Below are 17070 nucleotides of genomic sequence, written 5' to 3'. Positions count from 1 at the left end.
TTTCAGCAATATTTTATGGCATATGAGTGGGCATGTGACCTACACACCTACCACTAAATATGGTCATTGTTGGTCACTGAGGTTCTAGGTTACTAGCTATGGTCACTATCAATAGTCAAATTAAATTTGAACCGTTGAAAAAATTATACCTAAGCGAAATCAACCCGGTATAAGAATTAGTGCCATGACCCTAATTTAAGAGCAACATCAAATGATTAAAAGTGGTAAAATTATGAGATTCATTCCAATCCATAAACAAGTAGAGCAACACTAGTATTGACAATTGAGGACATACTTCCAGGTTCACATAAAATTTTATATTTCAAAATTTGGAAAAGTTTGTTCCAAAAACCTGATCTAATTTTCTACAGTAGATCTCTCTCTCTCTCTCTCTCTCTCTCTCTCTCTCTCTCATATCTGTGCTACAAAAAGAATATATCAACTCGTAGGATGGGTATAATAATGTCTACTTTCTGTACACCAAAATGACAAACATTCTATACATTTTGAAGGAAAAGACTCTGCAAAATAGTGCCTTCTCCATTTCACAAAATTTTCCAGCTATTTCAACACCTCAACAATTCAACATGCAGGCACTAACTTCTGCAGCACTGATGTTCCTTGGAAAATCACCATATGGTAATGTCTCTTGAACTCGTTAAGCTGAAAACATAAAAAGGCGCACACATCAATCTTAAAAGTTCTTTGTGCTCCCAAACAGAATATGTGAACAAAACACGCACCTCGTCTAGGGTTAATTTTTTAAAACCAAATTTATTTGTCCATATTGATTCGGCTTCATCGGCCGCTGGTAGCACAAGGTTTTTCACATTCAAAGAGTTAAGGAGCCTCTCAATGCAAGAAAACAAAGACTGGAAGTAACCCTACAATAACAACATCATCAACTTAGAATAGGTGCCACCATTCCAAAAGTAAAAATCCCAGTAGAGTAAAATTACCTGTCCTTGATAATCAGTGTCTGTTGCTACTAGAGGAAGCTCTGCCACTTCCTTCCCAAATATTCGAAACATTCCAGCTGACACGACTGATTCACTGCATTAGAAGGAACAATTATAAGAATAATATATCTATTCTACAACATTGGTAAAACACAGGAAGACATTAGTCTTACTTGACTGTCAGTACTGCACAATAAACCCCACCAAAGTCTTGGCCCCGGATATTCCTTCTGCAAAGCCATTTAAAATAAAATTCAACTAGATGCTAAATAATTATAACACAAGGAAAGCAAGCAGGGTGTGATTGAGAAAGAGAATTGCTCACCCGTAAAGCATTGATGGAATAAAGTCACGGCCTGAAGCGGAATCAACTATAGGATCAAACCGTTCCTAAAGCACAAAAATAAATAGGAAACCAAACAAGTAATTTAATTAATGACATCTCCTTTAAGATAAATATCAGACAAGTAAAAGCACACAAGGCAAAACCAATGCATCAATGCTATGTGAGAATATGTATGCATATGTTTTTTTTTTTTTTTGATAAGTTGTATGCATATGTTGTACCAAGCAAATAAATAATGTAACAAGTTATCTCATTGTCAAAACTAACTCCATATCATTTGACCTTCCAGATGCTTACTATAAAGAAAAATCAAAGAAAAAATTCACAAGTAATGGAAAATCACAAGTATAACAATGGATAATCACTCCACTCACATGGAAAATGGCAACAGCCTTTGAAAGCAACTGTCTAGTTTCAATAGAAGAGGCCAATTTCCAATTAAGAACCCTCCATCTTATATCAACTTTAGCCTCACTATCAGACCCTTTTTCTTCATGCTTCTTTCTTACAACATTCAGAAGTGAGTCTGGAAGCTTCTGTTCTCCACGAACTACCAAATTTTCCAAAGCAGAATGAATTCTGTTGCAATCTGTGCCACAAAACCACTTCCCTTTGGGCAATTCCTGGTGAATAAATCTTGTCAGCATTTGCAGATCAAATAAACAGCAAAGAAACTCTGGTTGCAATAGAACTGTAAAATATAACCAAAATAATTCTCACCTTAAGGTCTTCCATATTGTGATCCTTCAAACAGCCAACATGATATTCCTTTTCACACTGAGGGAACAGTGCACGTAATTAGGTACGTAATAAACAAACTAGAAATGTAAAGCATTTCAAATATGACAACATGATCTGAATATAAACTACCTGGTCACAGAAAATAACCGTGCGAGGACCAAAACTTTTGCTGAAATCATGGCCTCTGCAAGCATCAAGAGCAACAACAATTAAAAAAACGTTATGTTGACCGTGTAAATTTAAAATTAGTACGACAAAAAATAAACACCAACGAACACCATATATAAAAGGTCAAAAAAATAGTCTTGATACACAGCAGCAAGCAAATAAAGCCCCAGTTAATCACTGACAGGACCTTAAGGTTCAATTACAGACGAGATAACATACGATCATCAGGTATAGATACAATTTGGTCTTTTAGATGCAGAGCTACTTTTGTTTTTTAATTTATACACACAAAACATTATGGCTAGAAGAAAATAATGAGTAATCTAAGATATAGTAACTTTTGATGGCAAGAATAGTTACTAGAGAACCTGCACAATGCACATCCACCAAAGTCAACCTCTGGAGTTTTAAAAATACGAATGCATCGCTTGGTTATCTGTTCTATAGGATCAACTCCAGCAACCCTTCCAGCTGCTACAGCATTAGCATTACGCTCCACAGATTTTTCTTGTTGGAACACATTCTGGCAATATCTACAGTACCAAGTACCACTGGGAATGCTTGGTAAAGGAACACACTCTGCAATTGGCCAAAATAACTAACATCATGAATGGAAATCAAGCAGATTGAACGAATCTGTATGACAAAATTAACCCAGCTAGTCTCCACTGAACAGCAATTCATTATAAGAATAAGAAAGATTGCCATTCACAAGAACAGTCACAATAAAGCCATGATTTATTGAGAAGCTCGAATCTCGGTTGGCTAGTTGGAAAAGGATGTACTTGTCTAAGAGTGGGAGAGTGTTACTCTCATCAAGAGTACTCTCGCAAATCTGCCTACGTATTTTATGTCTCTCTTCCCTCTTCTGGCGAGTGTTGCCAAACATATTGAGAAGATCCAACATGATTTCTTGTGAGGTGGGCTAGGTTAAGAGTTCAAATACCACCTGGTGGCTTGGTCTAAGGTTTGTTCTCTAATCTCTGAGGGAGGGTTGGGTATAAGGAATTTGTTGGTATTTAATCACGCTCTCTTACACGTGGTTGTGGCGATATGGGCATGAGAGAAAGGATTGGTGAAGAGTGGCGGTAGATTCGAAATATGGAAGTTTATGGGGAGGGTAATGCTCTCTTGTTCCTGCTAGAGCCTTTAGGGTGGGGTTGTGGAAGAATATCAAGAAAGGGTGGGATAACTTTTTTAGCTTTACTAGATTTGAAGTGGAGGATGCCACCAAGATCAGCTTTTGGCATGACCAGTGGTGCGAGGAAGTGGCTCTAAAGGTAGCTTTTCCAGTTTTATTTGGTTTCGCTTGCGCTAAGGACACCACTATACAGCTAATTTGAAGTTTATGGGCTGTTCCAACCAGTGAAATGTGAGTTTTACTAGAGCGTCGCAGGATTGGGAGGTGAAGGTCTTTGCTTCTTTTTACTAGGTGTTGCATTCATTTAGAGTAAGAAGAGGACATGATCAATTGTTGTCGGCTTCTTCCAAAAAAAAAGGTTTGTTCAAGGTCAAATCCTAATTCTGCTCATTGGTTCCTCCTTAAGGGAGTCATTTCTCCTAGAAGAGCGTTTGGGGGACACAGGCTCCTTCGAGGGCGGCAATCTTTATATGGTCGGCAGCTCTAGACAAGATCCTCACCTTAGATAATCTCAAAAGGCAGCACACCATAGTGATGAACATATGTTGTATGTGCAAGAGGAATGGGTAGTCAGTAGATCATATTCTTCTCCATTGTGATGTAGCTTCTGCAATTTGGAGTTCCTTTTTTCGTTGTTTTGGAATGTCCTGGGTTATGCCTAAAAGTATTGATCTGCTTAATTGTTGGTGGTCTTTTGACAGGCCTAGGAGTGTTGCGTTTTGGAAAATGGTGCCTACATGCCTTTTCTAGTGTGTATGGAAAGAAATGAATGATAGGTGCTTTGAGGACAAAGAGGACATTGGGGAAAATTTTATCTTTGTTCTATGATATTTTGTATCTGCGGTGTATGTGTCTCCTTTGTTGATTAGTTTTAATGATTTCCTTGTTCACTTTGCCCTTGCTAGTTAAATGGTTCCTTTTGTATACTTCCAGTGTACTTAAGAATGCCTTACACTTTTAATGAGATTGGTTTATTACTTATCAATAAATAAATAAATAATAAAACCATGGGCATGGAACCGGAACCCCTTTTTTCTCATTTTGATAGTTGCTATAATTAAAATCCAAATAGTTTCACCAAATTTATTTTGTTAAAAAAAAAGGGAGAACAAAGAGATCAAAATATATTTATTTGCAATTAAAAACAAAATATAACACATAAAGGCAATTAATTTGGATGTATGTATAGACAACAGGAACAAGGAAACAAGGGAAAAAATAAATAGATAACAATGCATAAGGAAGTAAATTAATAGTGTCCTAACATGCTTCGAATTTTAAATCTTTTCCCAGCGCGTCCCAAATATCTAAGGGTTGGAAGTTATGAACCTATCCCAGTTGTTTATCACATCTTAGTATGAGATCATACACCAAATGTGAAATGTTTCTCTTGCTTTCTTAGATACAATATGTAGTTAATACATGAAAACCACAAGGTAGTATAGACCAAATGGGATTGGAGCTGTGTCTCTCCAACTATTTTCCAGACTCAATGACCTTAGAAACTGAATAAGAAATAAAAGAAAAACATTATTATGTAAAACTATGTCTTAATTTACAAAAACTGCCTTTGATTGCTGAATGGTGCACCTAGCGATGGCAAAGCATCACGAAATAATATCTAGCCATACTAGGTCAGGCACTTAATTCATAAGGCTAGAGCTCCTGAGTTTAGGCATCAATAGCAACAGTTCTTGACATCTAAGTTTATCTTTCCAATCTAGCAATCCCTTGACATTCAAAAAAAAAATACAACAGCCAATCTGCTTTTTTCATTGCAATATCTCTTACAATGTAACCTTTATCTTCTTCTTTTTTAGTTCAATAAGCAACCTCTCTTCTTACAATTTTCCATGAAATAACCGAGTTTCAGAAAATAATCGCTAAAAATGTCTGAGTAATTGGACCTTCACGACCAGAAAAAATAAATAAATAAATAAGGTTTCAAGAACAGGACTTATTCAAGAAAAACAAAAACATACCTGTGTGAAAAGCCCGTGGACATCCATCACAGCACAAAAGATCCCCTCCATCTTGACAGATGGAACAGAGGTCATCATTTTCATTGGTAGACAATTTACGACCTTTGGACAAGGATATAGATAACTCATGGAGAGACACTCCATTAGATGTGTAAATGTGTAGGTAACTGCAAAAAGAGACAACCCCAATTTAAATGAAGAGAGAAACAAAAGAGGAAAGCTAATACAACTTATTTCTTGTCAAGTTCCAAAAATCCTCCAGAGACTTTGGGTGGACCTGGCCCACAGAGGTCTTGCTAACTAAATTGTGCCATTTGGAAAAAGAGTAAGCAACTGATTTTGGACATCAATTGCAGGACAACTGTGAAGCCAACACCACATAATTTGACCCCAACCAGCAAAATGTTTTGAAACACTTACGGTTTGCGACGTGATGCCCAACCAGCATGAGCTTCAAACTGTGAGGGGCTAACCTGCTCGGTAAATGTAAATGAAATCAATAGCTAGCTAGATATTGAAACAGAACATCAATTCCAGCAGAAGCAAAAACGTACCTCAGAGTCGCAGCAAGTACAAAAGATTCCAAATCCCTTTTTGTAACCGACTAACAATTTCTGCCCACATCAAATCACTACTCAGAACAGATGAATCCAATTAATTAAACAAAACAATTGGTTTAGTAATCTTTATTGCTATAACCTGTCCGCGAGAATAATATGCTACTTCGGTCCCATCTGGCAGCACATCTTCTTCAAAAACTAACTTATGCAAGCGTAGATCTCTGTCAAAAGAATGTGGGAGGAAAGTTGTAAGTTAGAGGAGTGATCAGAATAATTATGAAACGGCAAAAGACTCAATATGACATTGAAAAGAATAATATATTATTAGAAAAACACTTACTTTCTTGTCAGTCTTCCCTGACTCTTAGTTTGAGATGAGCTACACTTCAAAACACTGTCAGATGACTTTGGAACCAAGACTGACTTTGGAACAAAGACTGACTTTGGAACCAAGACTCGCTTTGGTGATCTGAAATAATCCAAATAAAACCAAAATTTTCATATCCTTGAGTTTGTAAAAAAGTTGGGGAAATAAAATCTGTGTTTTTTACCATAAATAAAGGATATTATATAAAAGAATACCAAAAAATAAAGTAACAGTAGGTGTACAAAAAATTCCACCTAAATTTTACAATCTGAAATTCAAAGGGCAAGAAAACCTGGAAATGAAAAAGTATTAGAGCTGCCTAGAACAGTCATCCAATCATACAAAGATTATAAAGACATAAGACTTTTAGGGTGTTCTGATCGAGCTCAATACCATTGAAAATATTGAGTATTTCTTTCATGCCAAATGACCCGCACAGGAAAAAGTGGAGCCACACCCCACGCTCTAATCATTTTATTTTGCAGAAAAAAGAGAATTGACTAATTTACATGTCACACCCTACACATTCAGGTATTTAGATCTTTGCTATGTTTTCCATGATAGTCGGTGTACTTGTGAACTCACTGCAAACACCAACTTTTTGCATGAAGCAAACATATGCATGTAAAATGAGAAATAAATAAATAAATTTCATTTTTGTTCCACTCATGACAGCACGTACAACTGTAAATTAATATAATAAAAACCTGTCACAGAATTATAGAAAAGATCCCAACAATCTTCATGCCCCATAACTACTACTACGACAATGGCATTATGTATCAAAGGCAAGTGCCATAATTCCATGTTGAAAAAGAGGGTGAAAAATCACCAAAATGAACATAACCGCTTTGCCATATAATTTATTTACACCTTCCTCGTTTAATCAAGCAAAGTGCATTCAAGTCTGTTTCGAGTCAATACTATAATCAAATGCTGAGTTGTTGAACCATAATGAAGGTAAAGTTCAAAAAACTACACTCTCACTAGGACTTGCAAGAGCACAACAAAGCCTTACCAAAAAGCTACCTAGTAGTCCCATGCTTGGCTTCGAAGCACTGCCCAACATAATAAAGGCTAATTGTGTTTCTCTCGTGTACTCCCCACCTACTAGGGTTCATCTTCTTCTTTTTCAATGGTTGTTAACGAAAAGTGATACTACAGGAAAGTACATAATTAGCCTAGTAATTTGAGAAGGATGCAATTGATGCACCTTGCATCAGTATTATTAACTGTGGCAAAGCCCAAATCATGCAAATTCAACAAAGCCTTAGACATACCGCAATCCATTTGAACTTAATGCCTATCTAATCACCACTCTACACCTAAACCATTGTGACAAGGCCAAGGGCAGAACCTATACTCGTAATTTCAAAATGCAGCCTCAACTCCATAATGGGCCTTAGAATAATGTCTGAACTCAATCTTTCCTATGTATATGTATCTGCTAATTGGTAAACCAGTAGGCTTCATTTTATAAATTTTTCTACCAATGGTATAATAAATGTAACTAGCAAATGGTATGTTAATTCAATATGTGATAAAATGTTGCACACTATGATCACAACAAACTCTACAGTTCAAGATAACTAACCGGTTTAGGCCATGTTACAAACAAAATCTACCTAGCAATGCCAGAAAGGTAACTCAGGTGACATAAAACATATAACCACGATAGCAGGAAATAAACTCTAACAATACGTACCCATAGCGAGCTTCAGCAGTTTGAGCAGGGCTAGCTTGAGACTCTTTCAACTCCACGCATGATTTACATAGCAACATTGAATTCCCATTGTCAGCTTCAGGACGACGTGCTGTAATGCAAACAGCCAAAATGTCACATTTCCTTTGCAAATATATATATATATGAGGATAAATATTATAACATATAAAAATTATGTAGAAGAAACCTCTGCAATTCAGACAGATGGTAGACTTCCTTAGAGTGGAACAACCGATGGCATTTCGGACAAACTCTTCCTGTGAGTCCAACGTAGCCTTTACACACGCATTCATGACATCACGGAGAGTGCTCCCATTCTCCAGGTAAACATACTCGGGTGGACGTTTATTTGCACTGCCCGCATGCAGCTCAAACAAGGAAGGTGTAACAATCTACATTCAACATAAAAATAAACACAGATACAATGATTCATAGAGCAACAATAATGGGTCATCAAAAAATAAAAAATAAAAACGATCTAATACCCACTTCAACTCCTTTGCATTTGCCGCAAAAGCACAATATCCCAGAACCTTTAATCACACCTTGCAGCCCGGTGTCTCCGGGGACTCTAGCCTAAAATGCAAAAGACACATAATGAATTCACCTCGCATTGACATTGACAGTTTATCAACTAACAAGCAATATCAAAAGTAATACCTTGACACCCCGGACGTACTTCACTGGCATTCCCTCGAGAATGCCCGTATCAAGCAAATCTTTCAACTTGTGCGGAAACTTCTTATAATTCGACATTTTCACTGTCTCGAATGGCATAGTAACAACCGATGGGCTACGCACTGCGGAATCAATACCAGCATCTACCTTCGTATTACTCTCTTCAACCGCACATTTTTCCTCCACTCTCGGCTTCAACACTGACACCTTCTTATTACTCTCTTCTTCCTCCACCCTTGTCTTCAACGCCGACCGTGTAAACCGCCTCTGAGGCCTCTCCACCACTCTATCTCCGGCCTTACCATCGTCACTGATCGAATTCCCTTCATTCCTCTCATCTTTGGCCAAATTCTCATTTGTTTTATCAATTCCCGGCTTGCTCTTCTTCTCTTCAGCCTCATTCCGCTCGCTTTCGTTGGTTAACACGACTGCAGCCGAATCCTCCTTCGATTCCTCTTCTTCCTTCAATGAATTCACGGCCGTTACCACCACTCCGCTCCTCAATTCCTCGTCGGAAACTGGCAACGACGCGTCTTCCTTGGACATCCTCTCGCAGACCGATTCGGATTCACCGACCACGCTCTTCGGCTCGTCGTCGCTGACGAGGTCCACCACGTCGCTCTTGGCCTCCTCCTCGCTCATCGCATCCTCCGAATCCTTGGCCTTCTTCTTCTCCGTAACGGCATCGTTGTTGGCCTCCTTCGCATCTGAGCGCTTGAATCTCTTCCTGGAATAGGTCGCAAAGACCTCATTCCGTGTCTTCTTGGACCGTGTCCGACCCAGAGGCCCGCAGATCTCGGACTGTGCCTTCAGGGCGAAGGCGAACTCGCGCTTGTGGCCCGTCCGCACCCGAGACAGCAACACGAACTCCTCAGAATCCGTACCGTTCGCCATGGACCAGCGCGGATCGATTCAAACCCAGGCAATTGCTGGTTCGCTGAGCTTGAAATCCGAATTCAATAGCGTTAAGAAGAGAAAAACAACGACCGAATTCTGGTGTGGAAAAGCTTCAATTAGAGAGCTAACATGGAGGTATTGTGGATTTGCTTGAGAGAGTGGAAACCTATTAGGGTTCCCGAGAAAGAAAAACGAAAAACTTGGTCGAGAGGGAATAGAAAAAGACGGTACAGGTCAGTTTTCCTTGACAAAGAAGACTCGGGAGTCGGGAGAGAGCCCAATACCCTGTTCGATACCACCTTCTTTCTTTTTTTTCTTTCTTTTTTTCTTTTTTTTTTTAATTTTAACAATTATAAAATAATTAAAATACAAAAACCCTTTGAAAGTAACAATTAAAATTACTTTTACAACGCATTAAAACACTTTTTCTAAAAATAAATAATAATAATAATAATAATAATAAAACAGCTTAAAAACCCTCGGCAAACGGAACGCTGCAATTACCATAGCCCTGAGGGATTAGAGCCTATTTAGAGGCCCTATGGCTATAAATATATTAGTTTATTGCCTTCGCAATCCTCGCTTATTCTTCCTGAATTAATAAGTTTAGGGAAAATCATAAATGGCATTCTTGGCTTCAGGTTGGTTAACATGGCAGACTCTTTATTAGGCCATAATAGTAAAATATAGTTATTATAAGCCACTTTATCTCTCGCTAATGCTTCAAAATGAAGTATTTCCATTAAGAGTTAAGTACATTTATTGTAATAAAACCATCACGCTTTCGGGAAATGACTTGCTATATAATTGTTGTAAAATGTAGGGGTGTAAATCCAGCCACTAACCGGTAACCGGCCAACCGCTTTTAAAAGCGGTTGGAAATAACTGGTAATCGGCTACCTATCCGATTACCCTTTTTTTGCATTTATATAGACCATAAATCCAGCCACTAATCGGTAACTAGCAAACTAGCCAACCGCTTTTAAAAGCGGTTGGAAATAACCGGTAATCGGCTACCTATCCGATTACCTCTTTTTTGCATTTATATAGACCCGATTATAACTGGTAGCCGGGTATATATATATATATATATATTATTTTTTAAAATATATATATATATATATATATATATATTATTTTTTAAAATATAAAACGATGTCATTTACTTTATATTTTTTTTCTTTTTTTGTTTGTTTGAACAACCACAATAAAGCTTAGCTTATTGGGCAAAAAAGTTATAATTAGTTTTTAAAAAATGGCTAAATTAAGCCCGTAAAATAGGCTTAATACGCAAAATAGGCCAAAAATACTCAATTATTTAAAAGACCCGGTTACCGGTCTGGATAACCAGCTACCATCCAGTAATTGGCCGTTATTATATAATCGGTAGCCAATTACAGGTTCCAATTTTTAAAATTGACCAACCGGCTACCCCGGTTATGGTTAGCAATTTTAGCCAATAATCGCTAACTGAAACTGGGTTTACACCCCTAGTAAAATGCACAATCACTAAACGCCCGAGTAGATGAGGACTAGATTTGTTAATTAATTGGATTTAGAGGCGCAAAAAATTATATAAAATAACTTCGAATGCACATCAAACATAAATTTCTTACCAATTGTGTTGTAGGTGTTGGGAATAATCCCACTTACACCAGCCCATCATAATATTATGGGCTTCAATGCCAAATAGTGGCCCACAAAGAGTTGCCAATTCATGGTCCAGATTCCAAGGCCCCCAGGATAGTTATATTCCGAGAGGACACGAAGAATACTTACTCCCGCGAATAAAGTTATCTCAGGAAAACATGATAGGTAACAGCCATATTGGGTATCGAGATTGGACATATCATGGGACCAAGATTTGTCCACCACATACCAATCCTGGGACAAACATCTATTGGAAAAAGAGCCAAACAAAAATGGCCACTTTAATACTAAAGGTACAATGAATCCTTATCCCTTAAACCTAGGCAGGATGCAATTGGGTCTCAACCCCTGAATATCCGAGATAAGGCTTATCCCATGAAATTCGGATTAGATATCCGCTATAAGCTAAAATTAGAGTAAGAATCTCAATCCGGGTCCAACTATAACTCCTTGAAGAATTGGGCCAATTGTCTAACTTTAAGCTGAATTGGAGTTAAACTCCGGGTCCAAATCAAACTCTCAGCACACTCACCTCACGTTAATATAATAGACATAGTTGAGGTCTAACGATATATTCTCATATTATAAATAGCCATATACCCTAGGTATAAACCTTAGATTGAATTATTGTGCATTACGCATATACTTTTCTCATATACTGATTTGGGCATTGGAGTGAGATTCCGCCAACATTCATGTCGAGTTCTCTTAAATGTTAATGTTTTGTAGGGATTAAGGGAACTTGAAGAAAGAAATCAAAGAACGTGAAGATCAAACTTACCTCAAAGAACGTGTTGTTCACAAAGCCAAAAACTATTCTAACTAACAATAGGAATCTCACCTCCCCCATTTCTCTCTTCTTGTGCAGACATGTCAAAAAAAAAAAATTCCTATAACCCAGCATCTTAAAAAAGTGATTATATCCCTTAGCATATGAGAAACACATTTATTTTTTTAATAATTATCACATGTTTTTTTAATAGCATTAATAAGAGAGCATATGATTCTCACATGCTTAAATGACGTATGCCACTTTTTAAAAGCAGAGTTGTAAGAATTCCTATAACCAAATTTCTATTTCACAAATAATCTAACTAAAGAATTTATTAAAATTTCAAAAATGGTCAAAGGTTTTCATTAAAAAAAAAAAAAAAACTCAAGTAAGTGTTTGAAAATTTATCCTTTCACCATTAATCAAACCAATTTAAAAATTGTACCAAACAAACACTTGTTAAATATAAAAAGCTAAAGCCAGTCACTTTGCATATACAAACCTGTTACTTTCGTAACTAATGTGTCATGTTGAATTAAAACACACGTTTAATTTGCTTGACATCGAACTTCAAGGCTTGTCGAGAAATATAATCGACAGGCTTGCATGGGTATTTAGCTTCAAATTGGGTTCTAATTGCAAAATTACAAAACTGAAAATAATTTTTGAGTTTAATGGGCCAAACAATTAGATATTAATAGAGTGTAATCCAACCTACCTTTAATACTAGGGTAGGCATTGAAGTTTGTGGCTTAGTAAATATGCTAAACTTTGACAAAAAAAAAAAAAAATCCAAGGTGAGCACCAACAACCCACAGCCATAGATCTCCATGGAGAGGACCAACAAGTTGTGGGTGTCCTTTTTATCTTCTATTACAAAAGTTTTGAGGAAACTACACTTACTTCTAAACTTCTAAACTTATACTTCGATTGTAATGTTCTCAAATTTTAAAAAATTGTAATTGACTTCAAAACTATTAGATTCTTTTACTTAGACCTCGTTATGACAGCCGATAATCTCAATTGCATAAAATAATGGAAAAATATCTTCAAAGTACATAATGAAATTACCATAATGTGTTGTATACAACATGCATAAACGTTTTAAATGTAACCAAAGTTACAAACATAACTAGAAAACTCTAAAAGTCCTAACTTTCTTCTCATAGTCAAATTTTTTTTTTAAAACAACAAATGAAATTGTAGGAGGTGTTGAAAGGTAGGTGACTTAACATTGCTTTAGCCTTTAGGGTTTAAAAGAAAGTTAGTCCTCAAAGCTCATACTTTTCATGTAAAGGTCAATCTTGTCCACCTAAAATACCTATATTTTAACTATTAATAGAAGAATAACAACTAGCATGCAATTTAACAGGTATAACACATTTTAAACATAAAGATAACACATAAATTAAGACTAAGTTAAGCTTTTATACCTCAAATGTGAGATCTAGCCCTAAGAGCACACATCTTAAAGAAGATTTTTTTTTTCTCTCACTCTCTAGGGTCTAGTATAAGAAAATGGATGAAATTGGGGTCTATGGTTCTACCTAGCCCTTTAAATAGATCCCCATCCACACGCTTGTGTTGAAATGACGAAATTTCATTTGCATGCAGATGGCTACCGTTTGATCTTTATGTGCAACGTTGCATTGTTCGATCGTTTAAAGCAACATTCGAACGATGCTGCCTTTTTAAAAAATATATATATAGCTACTTTTGGTTTTGTCTATTTGGTTTTGAGTTCCAAATTAGTGCTTCCCCGCTCAACAACTTTTCGGTGTTTGATATTGTTTCATTGTGGGGGGTTTGGGAAGGGTTGATAGACCTTTTGAGGTCGTGTCCCTCTCAGTGTTTCATGGTTGTGCCGTCTTTGATATTCTATGTCAAATCGACTTTTATGGCGGCCAATTTTGTTTGTGTTCGTGCCAATAATTTATAAGGTTGTATCGTTCATTTGACACGTTTTTCTTAATGTTTGTTTACTAACTCTAATTTGGTTGTATTGGAGTTTATTGTTTGATTTTTCATCCATTTTTATATATTTTATTTTGTGTAATCATCACACATTTTCTTTTATTTTGTGCCATCTAAAAGGGGGAAAAAAAGTTATACAAGAATTAGCAAAACAAGAATCATATATAAAGAACCTTGTTTGAATAATGTTGTGCACCCACAAGCATATGATCAATTTGTCATTATTTTCTTCTCTAACAAAACAAAAGCTTACCCTCGGTGGTTGTAGTTCAATGGTTTTTAGAAAATTCATAAAGTGGTTAAGCATGTACTTGGGTCTCAACGATGCATTAATAGGGTTGGATTAGGCTATAGTTCAGTCAGACTTGATAGAGTGTTGACAGTTCCCACTATTTATGTTTCTCTGTGTAGCTTCCAACAAGCACTGTAATTTTTTTTAGAATTCAGGTGCTACTATAGGTTTTTTTATTTTATTTTTTTTATTTTTTTCTAGAGTTCATATGCTATTATAATTACACTCATAAGTAACTAAAATCTCTTCCACTGCTTTTAAATTTAAAAAATACAATAAAATAAAATCTTGAAAAACATGAGACACTCCATTAAAGTTGTCGATGATGGATTAGGATCCCCTCAAATTTCTTCCAAAATTGAGATTCTCTTATTATTAAATCTTAGTCATGTTTTACATCTAACAATCCACAACGTGCTAGTTGCCATACAAAATAAATGCTAAAGTTAATGAAAATTTATTTTCTCTCTCTAGTTCCATTCGAAACAGGATCCTTTCTATTTCAACTGAAATAGATAATATCCATTTAATGTAAAATGAGGGGTACTATTGTAAATTTTGTCTTTCAACTTTAATGTTAAAGACAATATTACCTCTCATTTTACACTAAATGAATGGATACTCTCAATTTCAACCAAAATGGAGATGATCCTATTTCAGTTCATTGAGGCATTAAAGTTTCATTAATTTTATCATTTATTTTGTGTGACAGCTGACACCTTTTTTTTTTTTTTTTTATTAAACTTCTTGCATTTCATTTCATAAAAGATCTAGAGTATAAAACTCTAAACAACAAGAGCAACTTGCTCTAAAAGAACTACATCAGAATACATAAATGAATGTCTTCCTTCCATATTTTCTCCGTAGGTTCTTGCGCCGCAACTTTTGCTAAACCATGAGCTGCGAAATCGAAATTGGCTTCACGTTTTGCATGTAAGACCTCACATCTTCGGAACTGAGAAAGAACCACTTGAATATCTGCAATAATCTGTCCAAATTGAAGCCATTGGTCTCCTTTGGCATTGACAGCTTGAACCCCTTGTAGTGAATCTCCCTCCAACACTATATCCGACATTCTCAAGTCCTGACAAAATTCAGTTGCTTGTAACATTCCCATTGCTTTAGCTGTGACCGGCGCTAGACACGCTTCCACAGTACGACTAAGAGCAGCAATTACCAACCCTTTATCATCCCTAATAATCACCCCTGTCGCAACACGTTTGCCATCAGCATTGAGAGCCACATCCCAATTGGCCTTTAACCGGCCTGGAGGGGGACTTATCCACTTCGTGCGTGTTGGGTGAGCATCTTCCAATCTATCATTAGCTTTCTAGAATTGGGTAACTACCTCCTCAGCTTCTTTTACAATAAAATTCGGGTGAGCAAACTTCCCCCCATGCACTACGTGGTTTTTGCGAGTCCAAATCCCATGAGCTATTGCTGCTATGACAACCATATCTTCCCCATTGTATCTCGACAATAGAGTTTCCATGACTTCAAAGAAACTACTCCCTTCACTGTTGCACTTTTGGAACCGTCGTTTACTCCCTCCCCAAACGTCGCTAGCACTTGGGCATTCCCACAAAGCATGGATGGTCGTTTCTAGAGCTTGACTGCATATAGGTCATAGATTCTCCCTTATTGCTTTTCTCCGCTTTAGATTATCCTTAGTTGGAAGGATATTATTGCAGGCCCTCCAAATAAAAACCTTCGTAGAGTTAGGCACCTGAATGTTCCACAGATTCTTCCAAACTTCATGACACCCATTTTGGTTGGATCATTCCCCTTCCTTAATATTTTTCCTCTCCTTCTCCAAATAATAAGCACTTCGGACCGAAAAAACCCTCATAGAGTTGGTTAGCCAAATCAACTTATCATTTTGACAATATCGGCTCAAAGGTAAGCTGCATATTATTTCAGCTTCCTCTTTCCAGAAAATTCTATGGACAAGAGCGGACTTCCAACTACCTGTATTCTTATTAATGAGCTCGGCTACCATGGCATTTTCATCCAATTGTTGACAAGAAGTTTGTATTTTATAGGGCACCAGCTTGGGAAGCCATTTGTCCCCCCAAATCTTCACTTTTCGCCCATCCCCTATCCTCTAATCATCCCTTCTTCAAACAAAGATTTAGTCGATAAGATACTCCGCCATGCTAAGGAAGGCTGGCTTCCCAATTTTGCCTCTAAAAAATATTTCTTTGGAAAATACTTAGCCTTTACAATCTAGGCAGCCAAGTTCGGAGGGTATTGAACCAGTCTCCAACATTGCTTTACTAACAACGCCTTGTTAAAACATTGAAGATCACGAAAGCCCACTGCACCTTGCGATTTAGACCACCCCATCTTTTCCCAACCCATCCAATGGATTTTCTTTGCATTTTCTTGATGTCCCCACCAGGATCTTTGCATAATGGTATTAATCTCTTTACAAAGTGTTTTGAGCAAGAGAAGAATACTCATGTTGTATGTGAGAATAGCTTGGACCACAGCTTTCAAAAGGATCTCCTTGCTTGCTTGGGACAGGAATTTCACCTTCCGGTCATTTCTCTGCTATAATCTGAAATTTTTTTAGCCGTGATTTTCCCACCAAGGTCGAAAGCCCTAGGTACTTGTCATATCTTTAAGCTACAAGGACCCCAGCTAATTGGATGAGATGATCCCATACTCCCTTGCTCGTATTTCTACTAAAGAAAATTGAAGTTTTTTCTTTATTCAGCTTTTGACCCAACACCCTTTCATACCCATCCAGAATATCAGTCAACTTTTGCCAATCTTGCTTCGTAGCTTGACAGAAAATAAGGCTATCATCTGCAAAAA

General features: G+C 36.9%; 2 protein-coding genes across 2 annotated transcripts; both read right to left on the bottom strand.

The window, feature by feature from the left end:
• Positions 1-302: 302 nt before the first annotated feature.
• LOC132164188 (uncharacterized) lies at positions 303-9846 on the bottom strand. Its single transcript, XM_059574626.1, has 18 exons — positions 8648-9846; positions 8477-8563; positions 8175-8379; positions 7970-8078; positions 6238-6366; positions 6037-6118; positions 5892-5951; positions 5758-5810; positions 5338-5504; positions 2583-2793; positions 2176-2230; positions 2026-2082; positions 1680-1928; positions 1285-1349; positions 1133-1189; positions 960-1053; positions 744-884; positions 303-663 (listed from the first exon to the last, which is right to left on the bottom strand). Exons 1-18 carry the CDS (start codon positions 9557-9559, stop codon positions 583-585), a joined length of 2814 nt encoding a protein of 937 aa, XP_059430609.1. The 5' UTR covers positions 9560-9846; the 3' UTR covers positions 303-582.
• Positions 9847-15067: 5221 nt separating this feature from the next.
• On the bottom strand, positions 15068-15742 carry LOC132162842 (uncharacterized). Its single transcript, XM_059573061.1, has 2 exons — positions 15599-15742; positions 15068-15535 (listed from the first exon to the last, which is right to left on the bottom strand). Exons 1-2 carry the CDS (start codon positions 15740-15742, stop codon positions 15068-15070), a joined length of 612 nt encoding a protein of 203 aa, XP_059429044.1.
• Positions 15743-17070: the final 1328 nt, after the last annotated feature.

The sequence above is a fragment of the Corylus avellana genome, chromosome ca10 (assembly GCF_901000735.1).
Source record: "Corylus avellana chromosome ca10, CavTom2PMs-1.0".
Lineage (NCBI taxonomy): Eukaryota > Viridiplantae > Streptophyta > Magnoliopsida > Fagales > Betulaceae > Corylus > Corylus avellana.
The sequence above is the reverse complement of the archived record's forward strand: the minus strand, read 5'-3'. Positions and strand labels throughout refer to the sequence as shown.

What these genes read in the sequence shown, in the direction of transcription:
- LOC132164188 (XM_059574626.1), bottom strand. Translation starts at nt 9,559, where the DNA reads ATGGCGAACGGTACGGATTCTGAGGAGTTCGTGTTGCTGTCTCGGGTG. An exon ending in TGGGCATCACGTCGCAAACC is followed by an intron (nt 5,505 to 5,757) that starts GTAAGTGTTTCA and finishes CTCTTTTTGCAG; the next exon opens with TTACCTACACATTTACACAT. An exon ending in TCCACGGGCTTTTCACACAG is followed by an intron (nt 2,794 to 5,337) that starts GTATGTTTTTGT and finishes GGCCAATTGCAG; the next exon opens with AGTGTGTTCCTTTACCAAGC.
- LOC132162842 (XM_059573061.1), bottom strand. Translation starts at nt 15,742, where the DNA reads ATGGAAACTCTATTGTCGAGATACAATGGGGAAGATATGGTTGTCATA. An exon ending in TTGTAAAAGAAGCTGAGGAG is followed by an intron (nt 15,536 to 15,598) that starts GTAGTTACCCAA and finishes ACACGCACGAAG; the next exon opens with TGGATAAGTCCCCCTCCAGG.